Source organism: Triticum aestivum, chromosome 5D (genome assembly GCF_018294505.1).
Source record: "Triticum aestivum cultivar Chinese Spring chromosome 5D, IWGSC CS RefSeq v2.1, whole genome shotgun sequence".
Lineage (NCBI taxonomy): Eukaryota > Viridiplantae > Streptophyta > Magnoliopsida > Poales > Poaceae > Triticum > Triticum aestivum.
In genome coordinates this window covers 461,658,146-461,674,726 of record NC_057808.1, presented here as the reverse complement: position 1 = coordinate 461,674,726, position 16,581 = coordinate 461,658,146, and the positions used below count along the sequence as shown (strand labels likewise).

Here is a 16,581-nt window from a genome sequence, read left to right as displayed (position 1 = left end):
CCCACGTCCATGCTCCGGTGCCCAAGAGCAGGCACCTCACTGCCACGACGCCCAAGCGAGGAACCAACCAGACAACAATCTACGAAAAGATCTCTGCGTGGAGCAAATATGTGAGTAAATAGCATAAAACTACCACTTTTCGTTCTATGGTTTCAAAAAACTACCACAAATTTGTTTGTGACTGATAACTACCAGAATCGGCGTCGGCTGTTTCAAAAAACCCAAAACATCCGTGGCTAAGGAATTAAACCGGTTTATGACAGGTCGGGCCCGCACCTAAACGAACCGTTTGTTTGACCGTTCGTTTGACCGCTAACTTACATGTGGGTCCTACACGTAAGTTTTGTAAAAAAGCAATCGGATCTCTGGAATAATTTTAAAAAAGCAATCGGGTCCCTGGGGAGGTCGTCCTGCAGCTTGCACGCCCGCACGTGGCGACCTCGTCAGGCTGCACACGGCGACCTCGTCGGGCTGCTCGGCCGTGCTGCAGGGCCGGCGACGCGCTCCCTCCGGCCGCTCCCGTGCCCGGCTGTGCCTCGGGCGAGCCGCTGGAGCAGCCGCCGACTCCTTGGATGTGGTCGGCCTCTTCGTCGCGGAGGCGGCTAGTGGAGGTGGTCGGCCTCTCTGTCGAGGCGGGCAGCGGAGGTGGCCGACCTCTGTGCGGCGGCGGGCATCGGAGGTGGGCGGTGCGCCCCTCCATGGGGCTTCGGCACGGTCGCCGCGCTGCCGCGCGCCATCGGGAGGTGCTGAGGGGCCACCGCGAGCCGCGCCGGGGCAAGGGGGCACGGGCCGCTGCCGGCAGCCCCTGCCTTCATGCCCTCTGGAGGTGAGCTCGCCGGTGGCAGCGTGGCGGCCGCTAGGTGGAGGCGGAGCTCCAGTGGGGTGGGAAAGGAGGCGAGGTGGACGGCGGCTGGGAGCTGGCTGGAGGGACCCGATTGCTTTTCATTTTTTTGGCAGGGACCTGATTGATTTTATGCCACGTCAGTTAACAGTCAAACGAACGGTCAAACAAACGGTTCGTTTAGGTGCGGGCCCGACCTGTCATAAACCGGTTTAATTCCTTAGCCACGGATGTTTTAGGTTTTTTGAAACAGCCGACGCCGATTCTGGTAGTTATCAGTCACAAACAAATTTGTGGTAGTTTTTTGGAACTATAGGACGAGAAGTGGTAGTTTTATGCTATTTACTCCAAATATGTAGATGGAAGTCGCTGACTACCAGCAACAGCCTGAATTGCCATTTTTTTTCATTCTGAAAATATATATGAACCTTGTTCACGGTCTGCTTGGAGAAAGCGTGCTTTGAGAGGCACTCAAAACAAACCTATAAATCATTCCTAAACAGAGTACTGTGAAAATAGATCTGGTGACTGTCCAGACAACCATAGGTGAGGACATATTTTTCACGTACACAATGATATTCTCTGTAGTAGTGTTATAAGTCAAACTTCAGTCAAGTAACCAGATAAACAAGGACACACATGGAAACCATTATGTTGGACACCATGTACAATCTCATTGAAACATACAACTGGAACCTCATGCGACAATGAAAAAAGGAATAAGTAAGAGTACATAGCAATGGTGTTGGAAATGAATAGCAAAACAATTCAAGGTTCCTTATTTCCACGCCATTTGGTTCAATTCGCACCATGAAACTTATGTGCAAATGTTGCAGCAACAAGTAAGGGAAAAGCGATAGTCGCATCGCAATGAACCTGCATTTCCAAAAGCTCAGATGTCATATTGCATTAGTAATAATCAAATAGGTTGTATAGCATCATTGCATAGCACCATTATGTCTCATAGAAGTGCATAGACTCTAAAGCTGCAGTGTTCTACAATGCAAAAAAAATTGAAGGTAGTTCAAGACAATGCCTCACATGTGCATCATTGTCTATGCACCTATGGAACATTTCAGTAACTAGAGTCTAGTAGTATGTAAAATATAAAAACAAAACCATTTGAGATTGTGTTGGTACATATTGGTTGGAACATATAGGTTTGGAACCATGTTACACAATAATTCGTGCAAAACTTTCAAAGGCTCATTTGTGGTGGTAGCTAAGAGAAGGCCAACAAATAAAGGGTTTCTTGCTTATACCTTCCTAAAACATGAGAACATTCGACTATAACATGCTCGCTCGCTCACTCTCTTGGCTCGCCACACAAAGCTAAGTTAAGGGGGGGGGGGGGGGGGGGTAATGATTGATCCGATTGATTCACTGAGTGGGTTAGTTACCAATCCAATTGTGATTAACCCTCCCACGTCCTAGCCGAGTGCATACCCACGAATGCACCACTGTCATTGCTCCCTTTTTTACGCATTGCTCTTTGGCTTTCCCATCTTGAGAACCGCATCGATAGCACCACCGGAATGCATGCCTGTAGAACTACGCCTGACCATCTAAGGAGCAGTTGCTCTCATTTGACCAACTACTTCTACTACGATATCTTCAACTCAATGGTTCAACGACACCTTGAATGACACGATCATTTCTACCAACGTATGTGTTCTAATCTCCTTTGTTCATTCTTGCACTTTCTTATTAGTTCAAATCTGGCGGATGTGCTAGTTTACTATTTTATATAAACTTGAATGTCTAGTTTCTCATATGTGATTAATATTGCCAACACCGCTATCCTAATATTATTTTAGACTATTTAATTAAAAAATGACTTATTTTTTCAACATGTATATACCTTTATAGGTTTTGCTGAACCCTTAATCTTTCACCATGAAACTGCTTCATCAGGATGCGCTCCTGAATCACTACCATCAAACTCTTGAGCCGTGTTGATATATACGGCATAATCTGCACCATTGCGAAGCATATTTGCATTGCATATATGATGCTTTGGGAGGCCTCCACCAAGAATTATAACCCCTGTCTTCCTTGGGGTAGCATGAATAGCTTCATCATTCATCAGCCTTACATCTGCAAAACTTTCAAGCATTTGAAATCATAAATAAAGTAACTGAAGTAATTACAACACAATTTACCTTGTACAATGTCTATGATAAGTCCAGGATTGTGAACGGCATGGCAAAACAACATGTCCCCAATTGATCCATCAGTTAATGCTGGGCAATATACAGGAATATTGTTCTGGCCAATTTTAAAGAGTCAGCACTATATAACTTCAGTCCTGGCATAATTGCCTTTGAAATGAAGATTCAAAAGAAAAAAAGAAATCTAATGCAAAACATATTCTCTAAGGAATAAAGTGAAAGACACGATAAAGTAAAAGTCAATCAACCACGCCTAGACTTTGAGAAAATAATAGTGCGTTCAAAAATAGCAATTGTTCCCATGTTTAGGATTCATGCTTCCTCAGTGGGAACTATAAAGATCGATTAAGCCGATGGTGGGTGGAGAAGCACCTCTTTTTGTGATTCAGGTTGTACCGTGTATTTGACCCAAACACTTGTTATAAGTGTTCATCAAACTAAATGATGCATCATGCGTTGTTGCGGGAACTAGTTGCAATATATTTCAATAATATTGGTTGTATGGAACATGAATTTTTGGATTAATAATGTGAGAACTGAAACTGGAAAAACATGTGATCTATTGTGTTTGATTATCATATAATTGTAAACTATTTATTGCATATAAGTGGCATAATCAAATGGAGCCTTTTTCCATGCATGGCGGAATGTTGAGGTGGGTCTTTCTCATGCATAGTTGTATGTTGAGGTGGCATTGTATTGCTGTAGGAATTGCTATATACTGATGATACCTTGCGTGTTGCTGCAAGAATTGGTTTCAATATATTTAATATCTGCGAAAACTAAAACTAAAAGCAGATATATTTATTGTATTTGATTATTACACGACTGGATGTTGAGATGAGATTTTTTTTCCATGCATGATTGCATGTTGAGATGGGCCTTCTCCCATGCATGGTTACTTGTTGAGGTGTATGTTAAAAGAAATATGCTAAAACCTCGCGCGTTGCTGCGGGACTTCATATCAATAAATTATTGAGAATAAGATTAGAATATATGAGGATAATACCCCCCCCCCCCTCGACACACACACACACACACACACATCTCCATATCATCAGTAGCAAACCTAGTAGTAAATGGAGGGTGAGGTTATAGTTCCTCCTAGTGTTCTATTTTAGTCGAATTATTTATTGCTAAAAATAATAATTGATGATTTTGAGGGTTTGGATGCACTGAAAATAAAATGAAGAGGGTCTTGCATGTGCTTGAAAATGGGATTGCCTAATGGGGTCTTGTGGGTGTTGGGAGCGCACAAGCTAAAACCTAAACAAAAATAGTCATGTTCATTTTCCTCAGCAAGAATTCCTAAACACCTCACAATATGAACAAGGCCTTGGGGCCACTACACACACTGACATTCGACCCAACCATGCACTCATGCATCGTTTTTGTGATAACGGCGGGATACATGGCAGTGGTTGCCAGAGGTTACGCTATAGTCTACTTCCTGTCTCATTGCTTACCCAAACTAGCTGTTTACGCGCTTATAAAATATGATCGACATTTATACACTTCTATGATAGTTTGTAAGAATCTAAGGTTTATTCAAAAATCATGTTACCTTGTGCGCCCAATAAAGGTAGGAGCTTTCATCATTTATTTCTTTACCAAGACGACCAATCACCTTTGATGGTGTCCATACATTCTGCAGTTAACAGGAAATTCATGAAGTAACAGAAGTATAAATACTGATAGACAAGTTCTAACAATGAATTCACATTTTAGAAAACGATGGTTTAACTAGAGAACACCAAATATCAACTAACGCGCAACCGTCTCTATGTTGTTTTCAGCAATTTGTGCAATAATTATAAAGCGAGATCATGCATTTGGTTTGACAACACTTCATAGTATTTCCATCCATGTATTTGCTAGAAAGTTATGCATTGGTCGTCGTAAGTGACATGGGTTATGCATACATCTGAAAGTAAGGAAATTCATGCAATGAACTTATAACAAAGTTTATGAAGCATCACATCATGTACGATTGTGAAACATTTTGCAAATTACGAACTTTGCACAATTGGTAATTTTCTTCCACGATGACCATGATGCACTGCCGTGAAATGGCGCAATCGTGTGAGTAGCCTACTCCTATTCATGCATCTTCTGAAAATTATCAACTATGCATCTAATTGGTGCATTCTATGTGCACCATCAATGAGCCATGACACACACAATGGATTGTCGGCATGATCCCTATTATTGGAGCATTTTGATTGCTAATACATGTATATGAAACAAAATTCAAATAGTTAATTTATTACATTCAAACAGAAGCTACCTTAGTAGATTGTTCTAGTAGCATCTGGTCAAGGACTGGCATGATCCATTTCTCGAACTTGCAATAGTTATCATTGGGCAGCAAGAGATTTCCAATCCGGTTCAGTCCTTTTGACCGCAACAATGCTCCAGGTAAAGAAAAGTCACCTCGGTATGTTGGTCCAAGGCATTTTATGAGATCTTCCTCTATGCCCCCAGCACTCGTAACAATAACATCCACCTAAAGAACATATTTTTTGGAAAATAATTAGCCATGGGCTAGGAAGTTAGTCAATAGTGGCTATGTACTTAGTGATGTTAGTAAGCGACTAAGCGCCATTGCGCAGTTTGGCATTTCACATTTTTTTGGAAAATAATTAGCCATGGGTTAGGAAGCTAGTCATTTTTTTTAGAAAAGAGGCGCTTAGGAAGCTAGTAATGAGTGACTACTAGCACTTAATAATTCTAAAAAGCAGTACTATCTTCATTTCAAATTACTTTGCACATTAGGTTTCATTAGGACAAGTCTTTATCAACAATTAATATATTAGTATGTACTTTATGTACATAAAATGTGTATCATTATGTTCATATTATGAAGAAGTATCTATTTGTAATTATGATTTTGATCACAAAAGTTACTTATTAATAGTGTAATTGTCGGTCAAATGTTTGTGTTAACGACACCTAATATCCAAAGTAATTTGAAATGGAGGGCGTCGTATTTAGTGACCTAGCAACCCTTCATAACAAACTTTTTAGCTTGGCCACCACATGCTTGGTTGGTGACTAGACATATCCTGTAACCAACAATGAATGTGTGTTACTTCTACTAAACAGTTTCTTAATTAAAGGATCTTTTATATATCATTTTATTTGAAAATTATATTTTAGCTAATTAAAATGATACTGTTATTTTTTTCAGGTTTGCACACGTGAGACAGAGTTGGAGCATTCACCATGTGATGTTGAACCAGAAACCGTATCACATCCCGTATGCCAGAAGACACAAGGTTTGAAGTGAAACCGAGGAATATCTTGCACTTCACAGACTCCCTGTACTTGGGGTCAAGTTCAGCCTCATCACACTCCACGCTTGGCTTCTCCTGGGACAGCCTCCAATCCAGCTTCAATGCAGCCAAGCACAGTGCAGAAAGAGTTACTGAAAATGCAAGGGGTGTGGCAAAATCAGCAGAGATTCTGGAAAAGAGCAAGTTCCTGAAGCACGCATGCATATGAGTGATCGACTGGTGAGGACAGCTAGAGGTTGCATGCTCAACCGAGGGAGAACTGAAAGGGGAGAGCGGGTGGCGTACCATCTGATTGACGACGTCGATGGCGTCGCCGAGGTGGGAGGCCTGGAAACCCGTGGAGGCGAGCGACCCGAGCATCCCGGCAAGGCTGAGGCCGGCGTCGTTGAAGTCGGGGCCGGCGATCCTGGTGGACTCGTCGAGGGACTCGGACGGTTTCAGCAGGATGGCGCGCACGCCCTCCAGTGCGTCCGTGTTGAACCCTGCTCCGTCGCCGCCTCCATTGCTGCCCATCTCTGCCGGATCCTTTGAAAATGGAAGCGAACCTGGTTCCGCGGGGCTGCGTGCCTCTGTCCTTGCGGTCTTCCTCCTACTTATCCATTCCAGAAACAGAAATGCTAGGGCTCTGCTCAAACGTGTTTCGTGCGAAGACGTGGGTGGGCCCGGCTAAGTCGTTATCATGCATGATCTGCATGCTCCTGCATGTGCTATGTCGGTCGGTCTCGTGCAAAGATTAGTGAACAACTCATAGACACACATTTGCATAACTTCTAATTTACTCAGAATTAGAATAGCAGTTTTGCTAAAGCACATTTAGAATGTGCTCTTTTGCTAAAGCACATCTAGATGCGTTCTAAGTATTGCACATCTAATAGTGGTGTTACAAATTGGTGGCGAAGTTACACACATGTTTCTAGCTGTTGAGTGACACGTTGCCTCTCACTCGAGAAATAATCCACCTTACCGAGATATATTGGTGCCAAATCCAGATTTGATCCCCTGTGGAATGGGGTAAAACCATCCGAGAGACCACTCATCAACTAATGATCATTTGCGATGGCAATGGGTAGGGTATGGGCGGGTACAACCTCCTTCTACCCAAACCCATACCTACAGAAATTGTCTATACCCACCCATTTCAATACCCATGGACATAAATTGACACCCATGCCCATACCCATCGGGTATCCTATACCCAATGGGTAACCACTGGGTACAATATACGGCATTTGAATTTTTAAAATGTAGAGAAATGAGTTTAAAATTCAAGTAATGATGGGCAAGCAGTAGAGCACTAACACGGTCTCCTCCGGTGGGTGAGCTGTTGGAGGCATTAAGGGAGTATGAGTGGGGGGTGGTGGAAGCCCGACGCCGTGGGAAGTGGTGGTGAGAATGTGGGATCGCTGGATTGAGAGTTGGACATGAGTCTGGTAACGAAGAATCGAGATTTGATCTTTTCAAAGTAAAATAGGACGTAGGAGGAGTGGTGAGCAGGTAATTATGGGCCTATGAGCTATGGCCAGTTTAAGAAATACGAGACTTAAGGTGGGCCTTAGGAGTTGGATGTTGACCCCACATGTCATAGGAATAATTTTTATTTATTAACTTTTTTGGTATCCACTGGGTTACTCATGGGCATAATTTCACACCCATACTCTACCCATATATTTTGCAGATATTGATACCCATTATCCGTAGGCACAAAATATCTCCAAATCTTGCCCATGCCCATTGTTTTTGGGTAGGGTACCCGCGGGTACCCATACCCATGGACAAAACTGCCATCCCTACATTTGCTAGAGACACGTTTAACACGGGTTTCCTGGACTTGCTGTTCACCCTTGACATCGCCCTCATGGTGGGGTCATGGCCAGCAACCTCATCCGCTGTCTGCCCGCCCCACCAGCAAGCCCACGCCGCTCACGCGCTCCCGTCCTGCAGATCCTTGTACAGCATTGCAGATTTGCAGCCACCGATCGCCACCAAGGATCCTTGCTGGAGGTTGCTGTTGTATAATTCACCTAAAAATATCACTCAAAGAAATATATTGTCTGATTGGGGCATCATCAGTTCATCACAATGCGAATTTTCTAGAAATGTAAAATAGGCTCCAGTCTCCCAAACTCCATGAAACTATTAAATTTTTGGAAACTCATTTTTAAGTTTTCTAAAAAGGGCATTTTGAAGTTTTATGAAAAAACATATAAGTAGATTATATATGTATAAATGGGTCTGCTAAATCTCACTCAGTCGACTGAGAATTAGCCAAATCTTAGTCATGTGTTTCAGCTGTTCGATCATTATGTGTTGAGATTCGTGCTAGTTGATAGGTTTTTCTAATTCTTCTTGTTACGTTTTTCTAGACAAATTTCTTCTTGTTATGTTTTTTTAGTAGAACATGGCCTTTTATTTATTCAAGACGTTCCATGGGATACAAGTAATATCAGGAATAGTGCCCAGCCAAATATGTCGGCCAACACCTAAGGAAGCAACCGCATTTACTAACTTCTGAGCTTCAGTATTGGCTTGTCTTCCTTCGTGAACAAAATACACCTCCTCAAAAGCTAGTGAACGTTGATCAATATCTCTCACGATTGTAGCATAAGCACATGAGGCCTTACTTCTCAGGATGGAAATCACCTCAAGGGAATCAGAGGCCACTTTGATGGAACTGACGTTGAGATCAAGTGCTAAATCAAGTGCCTCGTTGCATGCAACAACCTCAAGATTAGCAGGATCGACGAGCCCTTCGATGACAACAGCAGAAGCACCCAGGAAGGCTCCATTAGCGTCCCGGCAAACAGCAGCAGCCGCACCCCTGCGGCCGTCCCTAGACAGACCCCCATCAACATTTATCTTATATCTAAAATCACCAGGGGAAATCCACTTCATCTTAGCTTTTCCATCTACTAGTTTTGGTGCAGCAGAGCAGATCCGTACACATTTGTTCAATATATCCAACACTTCTAAATATTTGTTGATGAAGCAAATGGTGGATAAAGGATTCTGGTTTGTCATGAATTGCTCTTCCCCTTGCCCACCAAATCGACCACATGGTAACCAACACTCTTGCGAGATCATTTTGAGGTAGGGTATCAAATAACCAAAATAGTCATATGCTCACATCAGGTGACCGATTTGAAATCATATGCTCAACTAGCTCATCATCCACTAGTGCCCAAACAGCCCTTGCCATATTGCAATCAAGCAATGAATGCCTCCAAGAATCAGCCGAAGCATTGCATATTGTACATAAAGTGTTGCTAGCCATCTCACGGTGCATACGAACAGCCCCTGTTGGCAATGACATTTTTGCAAGCCTCCAAGCAAATACTCTGCTCCCTCTACGTTGGATTGTCCACATCTATGTTCAAGCCGGTCCTCTCTCTGTTTTTTTATGTTCACGAACATTCTGTAAGCTGATCGGACCGTGAAAACACCACTTTTTTCATAATGCCATGCCCAAAAATCAGCTTGTCTTCTAGAACTTAAAAGGTATACTCAAAATAATATCCTTGTCCATCTGAAAAAAAATGCTCTTCCAGCAAGTTTTGATTCCAAACAACATTCACCAGGTCAATAAGATCAGCAAACATAGTGGGGGGATCCGTGGTTTTTGCCACAACTGGTCTCAACTTATAATCCCCTGGTAACCAATTTTGTTCCCAGATTTTGGTATCCTCACCAGTACCAATACGCTTTATAAGACCCAACTTGAGAGTGTCTCTTCCTTCCATGTTTCCTCGCCAAATCTGAGATGGTGAACTTCCTAACTCTGCTTCCAACAAATTTGTGTTTGGGTAATACACCGCACGTAGAATTTGAGTACTTAATGAATTGTAATCTTGGATTAATCTCCAAACCTGTTTCGCTAACATCACCATATTAAATAACTCAATATCTCGGAATCCCGACCCTCCCATATGTTTTGGTTGAGTCATCTTCTCCCATGATACCCAAGCAACTTTTCTTTCTCCTTTCCTACTGTCCCACCAAAATTTCCGGATCATACTGTTGATTTGATAGCACAAACCATGTAGAAGTCTAAAGCATGAGATAGATGCGTATATGTACTTAGTGATGTTAGTCAAGTGTATATATACTAGGAAGTTAGTCAAGTGTATATGCTAGGAAGTTAGTCAAGTGTATATGTACTTAGTGATGTCACTAAGCATTGTCGACGATGCATATTTTGTTTTTTTCGTTCTTTTTAATAATTAGCCATGGTTAGGAAATTAGTCATCAGTGACTACAAGCATTTAATAGTTAGAGAAACAGTACTATCTTCATTTCAAATTACTTCGCATATTAGATTTTGTTACGACAAGTTTTTGATCAATAATTACGCTATTAGTATATACTTTATGTACATAAAATTGATATCGCTATATATATTCATATCTAAAGTAATATTTTTTTCTTGAATAAAAGGGATTCTTCCCCGATTTCATTAACGAAACAATAGTCTTTGTTTTTAACAGCCAAAACACACCTCCACCTCTCATACGAGCAACACACTCTCCAAGCCCCACACTTGCAACCCAAGTAGTAGGCAGGATATGAAAACATAACTACAAAAAATATTACATTTTTCAAGCCTCAGCAGCACCCCTAAGCCTAAATTCTAATCCTCCCCTATTATCACTTTACTTCAGCTCCAAACATCTTCAGGCAGCACCATTTTTTGTCCTCAGCCATCGTTCAATCTGGGGATCCAGGATGCCCACCCTCTTCTCACTTGGAAAATCTCACTGGGGACTCGATCCAGAAGTTTTTGCGACCCGTTGCAGCTCCACCTTTGCGTCCTCCCTCACCTGCAAAAAACTCCGATCATTAATCCAATGTGACATTTTAAACATTACCACACCAGGATCAGCAAGCCAGACATGTTGAAAACAAGCTAAATTTCTGGTTTTCTATATGCTCCACATTAAGGCTGCCACCCCTACAAATTTATAGACTCATTTTTTCCCACAAAACAAACACCATTCCTCGCATCTCTGTGCAGTAAAACGTCTATGGTTAGTATACTTTTTTTTGTAACCAACCAAATAAAGGTCTTTACTCTAGGAGGGATTTTGATTTTCCATAAGAATCTATTCGGACATTTTTCTCCAATCTGTAACATAGAATAGAAAGATTTAACATTGTATTCTCCTGACACTTTTGGTATCCAGGAGAGTTTGTCTTCATTTTCACTTAGAGTAACCATCCCACAGAGTTTCATCAATTCCTGCCATTGAACTGCCTTATCTCCTACCAAAGCTCTACGAAATTTAAGTGTAGCAAGACCAAAAGATATGGCATCAAAAACTGTAACATGTAAATTAAGAGAGATATTATATAGATTAGGAAAAGAAACTAATAGGGTTTCTTTCCCAATCCATTTGTCTTCCCAAAATCTGGTTTTCTTCCCATCCCCACATTAAATTTACAGCAAGTCATGAATACTTCTTTACAACCCAGCAAACCCTGCCAAAAATGTGAGTCCCCCTGTTTCTTTTGAATTTGTCCCAAAGTGGAATTCCCAATATATTTATCCCTCAAAATTCTTTGCCATAGACTTTTTTCATTGAAAAGTTTCCACAACCACTTAGATATCAAGGCAATGTTCATTATTTCCAGACCTAAAATCCCTAGGCCTCCCACCTTTAGGTCTGCAAACTTTTTCCCATGCCACCAAATGATATTCTGTTTATTCTTTTCCCCACTCCACAAAAAACCAGCCCTAGGTCAGTCCAATTTCTTCTTCACCCCTCTGGGTATCCCATAGAAGGAAAGCATGAATAAGATTAGACTGGTCAAGGAAGAATTTATTAAAGTAGTTCTACCAGCAATATGTAGAAGCCTACCTAACCAGCTCCATTTTGTTAATAGACGGATTCCAGTCACTTCCCTTCAACCTTTTTCCATCCATTGGTATTCCCAGATATTTAAAGGGAAGAGTCCCTTTTTTACATGTCAGAATTTCTTCAAAGAGTTTAAAGGGGGTGTTTGGATTGGTGCCCATAGCTGCCTGCCAAAAATTTGGTCGTTGACCAAGTGTGGGCGTTTGTTTGGATGAAGACCAATAATTTGGCTCGCCAACACCGCATCAACGTTCATAGTTCATTTCCACGCCAACTTTTTGGCAAAACACGGGCGGTAGAATGCTACGCCAAAATTTTGGCGTGCCCACGCGTTGGTAAGGCGAGCTGGGGCGGCATCCAAACATACCCTAACTCTGTCCTCTTCCATCCCAATACAAATCACCTCACTTTTGTGGAAATTAATTTTCAAACCAGACATAATCTCAAACAAACTTATTTTTTTTTTTCACATTTCTAGCTTGGTTTAAATCATCTTGGAACACAAGAATAGTTTCATTCGCGTATTGCAAAATAGACACATCATTTTTCTTATGATTTTTAGCAAGCCCACTAATCAATTTTCCTTATAATTTCTTTGTAATTATATGTTTTCTCACAGAAGTTACTTATTAATAGTGTAATTGTCGGTCAAAGATTTGTCCTAATGACACCTAATATTCGAAGTATTTGAAATGGAGGGAGTTGCATTTTATAGTGACCAAGTAACCCTAGGTGACAAACTTTTTAGCTTGGCCAGAACGTGCTTGGTTGGTGACTAGACATCTCCTGTAACCAATGAACCTGTGTCACCGTATATTTGGTGCATGCGTTAAAGTAACCGGAGCAAATATCTCAAGGCAACTAGTCATACTTCTGCTAAACAGTTTCTTAATAAAACGATGTATTTTTTAAAAAAAGAAATATATATCTTTTTAATTAAAATTACCATTTTAATTAAAATATATATTCCGCAAAAAATAAATTAAAATGATATTTGAACCTGTTTTGTTTTCAGGTTTGCACGCGTGATACAAAGTTGGAGCATTCACCAATGTTGACCCAGAAATCGTATCACATCCCTTATGCTAGAGCAACTCCAATGGGCCGACCCAAACGGACGGCGCATTTGTCCGTTTTTTGTCCGTTTGGGTCGGCCGCCTGCCCGGCGTCCGTCCAGATTTGCATTTGGGTCGACAGTGCACCCAACGCGTCAACCCATAGCCCGAAATCCTGCTTTGGTGAGCTTTCCCCAAGGTGACACCGAAGGTCTACCTCCTTTCGTGCGCCCCTCACCTCCTCCATGAGGATGATCCACTGCCGGCGTGGCCGACTGGCCGCCCAATTGTACATTGATTTGCATTCAACATATTATCAAATAAAAAGGTTTAGTCTGGCCGCCCAAATAAATAGTAAAGTTTTACAAGCCAAATACAAGTAAAAATGTTTCACATAGTTTTGCAAACGAATAAAAGAAGATACATCTATTGGTTGCCAACATGAGCCCACATATACTCAACCAAATCATTTTGCAGTTACATGTGAGTTTCCCAATCACGCATGTCTTCATGAAATTGAGTGAACTGCTCAAATGTTGTCGCTACTCCATGCTCAGGCACAACATTCTCACCCTGAAACTGAAAGCCTTGATCGTACAGACGTTCCGGGCGCTCGTCTTCTACGATCATATTGTGCATGATCACACAAGCAGTCATCACCTCCCACGGTTTCTGCGTGCTCCAAGTATTAGCAGGATACCGAACGATGCCCCATCGAGATTGCAAAACACCAAAGGCACGCTCGACACCCTTTCTAGCACTCTCTTGCTCTTGGGCAAATCTTTTCCTTTTCTCTCCGACAGGGTTGGGTATTGTCTTGACAATAGTGGTCCACTGAGGATAGATACCGTCACCCAGATAGTACCCTTTGTCGTAGTTGTAGCCGTTGACAATATAGTTCACCGGTGGGCTGTTGCCTTCGGCAAGCCTAGCAAACACCGGCGAGCGCTGAAGCACGTTGATATCATTGTGTGATCCAGCCATGCCAAAGAAAGAGTGCCAGATCCAGAGATCTTGAGACGCCACGGCCTCTAGTATGACAATGCAAGCCCTGACATGTCCCTTATACTGCCCTTGCCAAGTAGAAGGGCAGTTCTTCCACTCCCAGTGCATGAAGTCTATGCTGCCAAGCATCCCCGGGAAGCCCCTGCTGGCATTCATCTCCAACAAACGGGCTGTATCTTCAGTTGTCGGCTCTCTCAAGTACTCGGGGCCAAACATAGCAATAACAGCCTTGCAGAACTTATACAGGGACTCTAGGCATGTAGACTCGCTCATACGGACGTACTCGTCAATGAGATCACCGGGCACTCCGTATGCAAGCATTCGGATGGCGGCAGTGCATTTCTGATAAGAGGAGAAACCAATCTTGCCGACGGCATCCTCTTTGCACTCGAAGTAGTCATCATAACCAACCACTCCCTCTCTAATACGGTTGAAAACATGCCTACTCATACGGAACCGGCGGCGGAATTTATGATGTTTGAACAACGGGTTTGTTGTATCAAAGTAGTCCTTCCAGAGAAGGAAATGCCCGCTCTCTCGGTTGCGATTCAACGCCGGAAGGTGGCCCGGAATGGAGCCACGGAACAACGGCCGCTGGCTGTTGAGGTGGTGGTGGACCAACACGGCAGCCAATATCTCCTCCTCGACATAGGATGACGAATCGTCAGAGTCGCAAAGAAAATTGTGGAAAAAGAACTCGTCGGCGGAGTCCATTTCGTACCTTGGCAAACTGTCGAACAGCTTGCGGGCGCCGACGTAGGAGACGGCCGGCGAGGGGAGTCGCGACGCCCACAGACCAGCTAGCTGCCCTGCCGGTGTCCGACGAGTGTGACGGCGTCCTACGAGCGTGCCGGTCGGATGTGGCAGGGGCGGCGAGGCGGCTTCTTGGTCGCAGACGGCTGTGCGGTGGGGGAAACGGCGGTGGGAAGCAGTTTGCTCCCCGGCGGCGGAGGGCGGCGGGGGGAAGGGGCGGCGTTGCTGGGCGGATGTGGAGGCGGCGGCAGCTGGAATAGTCACCGGAAAAAATGGGCGTCGGCGGCGGCGACGGAGGAGGCGGGTGATGGTTGCTTGTTGGCCGGGGGGAGAGACGGGAGGCCAATGTGCCACAGACCAGCGGGCCCGGAGACAGGAGTAGGCGAGCGCGCGCGTCCGTCGCGTTTCCGCGCCGACGCAAATCCGGCTCAAAAATGGGCCAGAAATGAGCCGGCCGCGGACGAAAAACGGACACGCGTCCATTTGGATGCTAATTTTTTTAAAATAATACATTTTTTTGTAAATTACAGAAATATTACGCTGAAAAAATAATTTTCAAAAATAATACACCGTCGGCCCGCTGCAGGCCGACTGAGCCCAGTCAGCCCACAGCAGGCCGACTGGTGGCCCATCAGCTTGCTGCTGGCCGATTGGGCTGTCGGCGCCCAGATCAGGCCCAGTCGGCCTGCAGTTGGCCGATAGGCCTGCAGTGGGCCGACTAGGCTTGCTGTGGGCCGACTGGTGCGTGGCTACCATTTTTTTTTGAACGATCGGTTGTTTATTTTGTAAAACTTTGACGTATTCCGCAGAACCCTTTCCCGCCACCCATTTCCCGCCACCCGTTTCCCGCCACCCCTTTCCCGTCAACCCTTTCCCGCCACTCGTCCACCCGTTTTCCGGCACCCGTTTCCCGCCACCCATTTCCCGCCAACTCTGTCCTGCCACCCGTTTCCCGCCACCCATTTCACGCCATACTGGAGCTCGCTTTCCCGCCACCCATTTCCCGCCACCCCTTTCCCGCCACCCATTTCCCGCCAACCCTTTCCCGCCTCTCGTTTTCCGGCACCCGTTTCCCGCCACCCATTTCCCGCCAACTCTTTCCCGCCACCCTTTTCCCGCCACCCATTTCCCGCCATACTGGAGCTCGCTTTCCCGCCATTTTCTCCTGTCTAACTATAAAACCCCCTTCAGACGGAGGTGGATCAGCATTGCAGTGTAGTGTAGTTGAGATGTCCCATTATCCTTTCGATCGTAGTTTTCACCCTGGGATGAGCAAGACTCTTCTGAGGCTAGCTACCGATTTTAGGATGGATAATAGGATAGTTCCATGGGACGAACTCACCGGTAGTGACACCATAATGAATGAGTTGGCTCACCAATTACGTAGGTCTGGGTGGCCTGAAAGGACCTATGAGGAGGTACGTAAAGAACTTCTTAGGTTGCATGACAGGTGGAAGAAGGTAGTGGTGCCGAAGAGTGAAACTTTCAGAAGGATTGCAGCAAATAATCCATGTTTATGGACTGAGGAGAGCGAGGACGAAGATGATATCTTCATGCCGCCGCTTCCGGGTTCTGCATCGTCGAAGGGCAAGAGTTCTTCATCATCGAAGA

The 16,581-nt window shown here is 43.9% G+C and overlaps 1 protein-coding gene and 1 pseudogene across 1 annotated transcript; both read right to left on the bottom strand.

Annotated features, from left to right (window-relative positions):
* LOC123122770 (uncharacterized) overlaps positions 1–14,796 on the bottom strand; it is an 81,358-nt pseudogene extending 66,562 nt beyond the window's left edge.
* LOC123122769 (deoxyhypusine synthase-like) lies at positions 1,420–6,857 on the bottom strand. The gene is made up of 7 exons (XM_044543108.1): positions 6,594–6,857; positions 6,237–6,404; positions 5,300–5,518; positions 4,577–4,660; positions 3,004–3,109; positions 2,703–2,938; positions 1,420–1,717 (listed from the first exon to the last, which is right to left on the bottom strand). The coding sequence occupies exons 1-6, from the start codon at positions 6,819–6,821 to the stop codon at positions 2,733–2,735; spliced, it is 1,011 nt and encodes a 336-aa protein (XP_044399043.1). The 5' UTR covers positions 6,822–6,857; the 3' UTR covers positions 1,420–1,717; positions 2,703–2,732.
* Positions 14,797–16,581: the final 1,785 nt, after the last annotated feature.

Bases quoted from the DNA above. Each gene is read 5' to 3' on its own strand.
- LOC123122769 (XM_044543108.1), bottom strand. From the start codon at position 6,821: ATGGGCAGCAATGGAGGCGGCGACGGAGCAGGGTTCAACACGGACGCA. The intron at 6,405-6,593 runs GTACGCCACCCG...GCTGCATTGAAG, and splicing joins TCGACGTCGTCAATCAGATG to CTGGATTGGAGGCTGTCCCA. The intron at 4,661-5,299 runs GTAGCTTCTGTT...TGTTAACTGCAG, and splicing joins TACTAGAACAATCTACTAAG to AATGTATGGACACCATCAAA.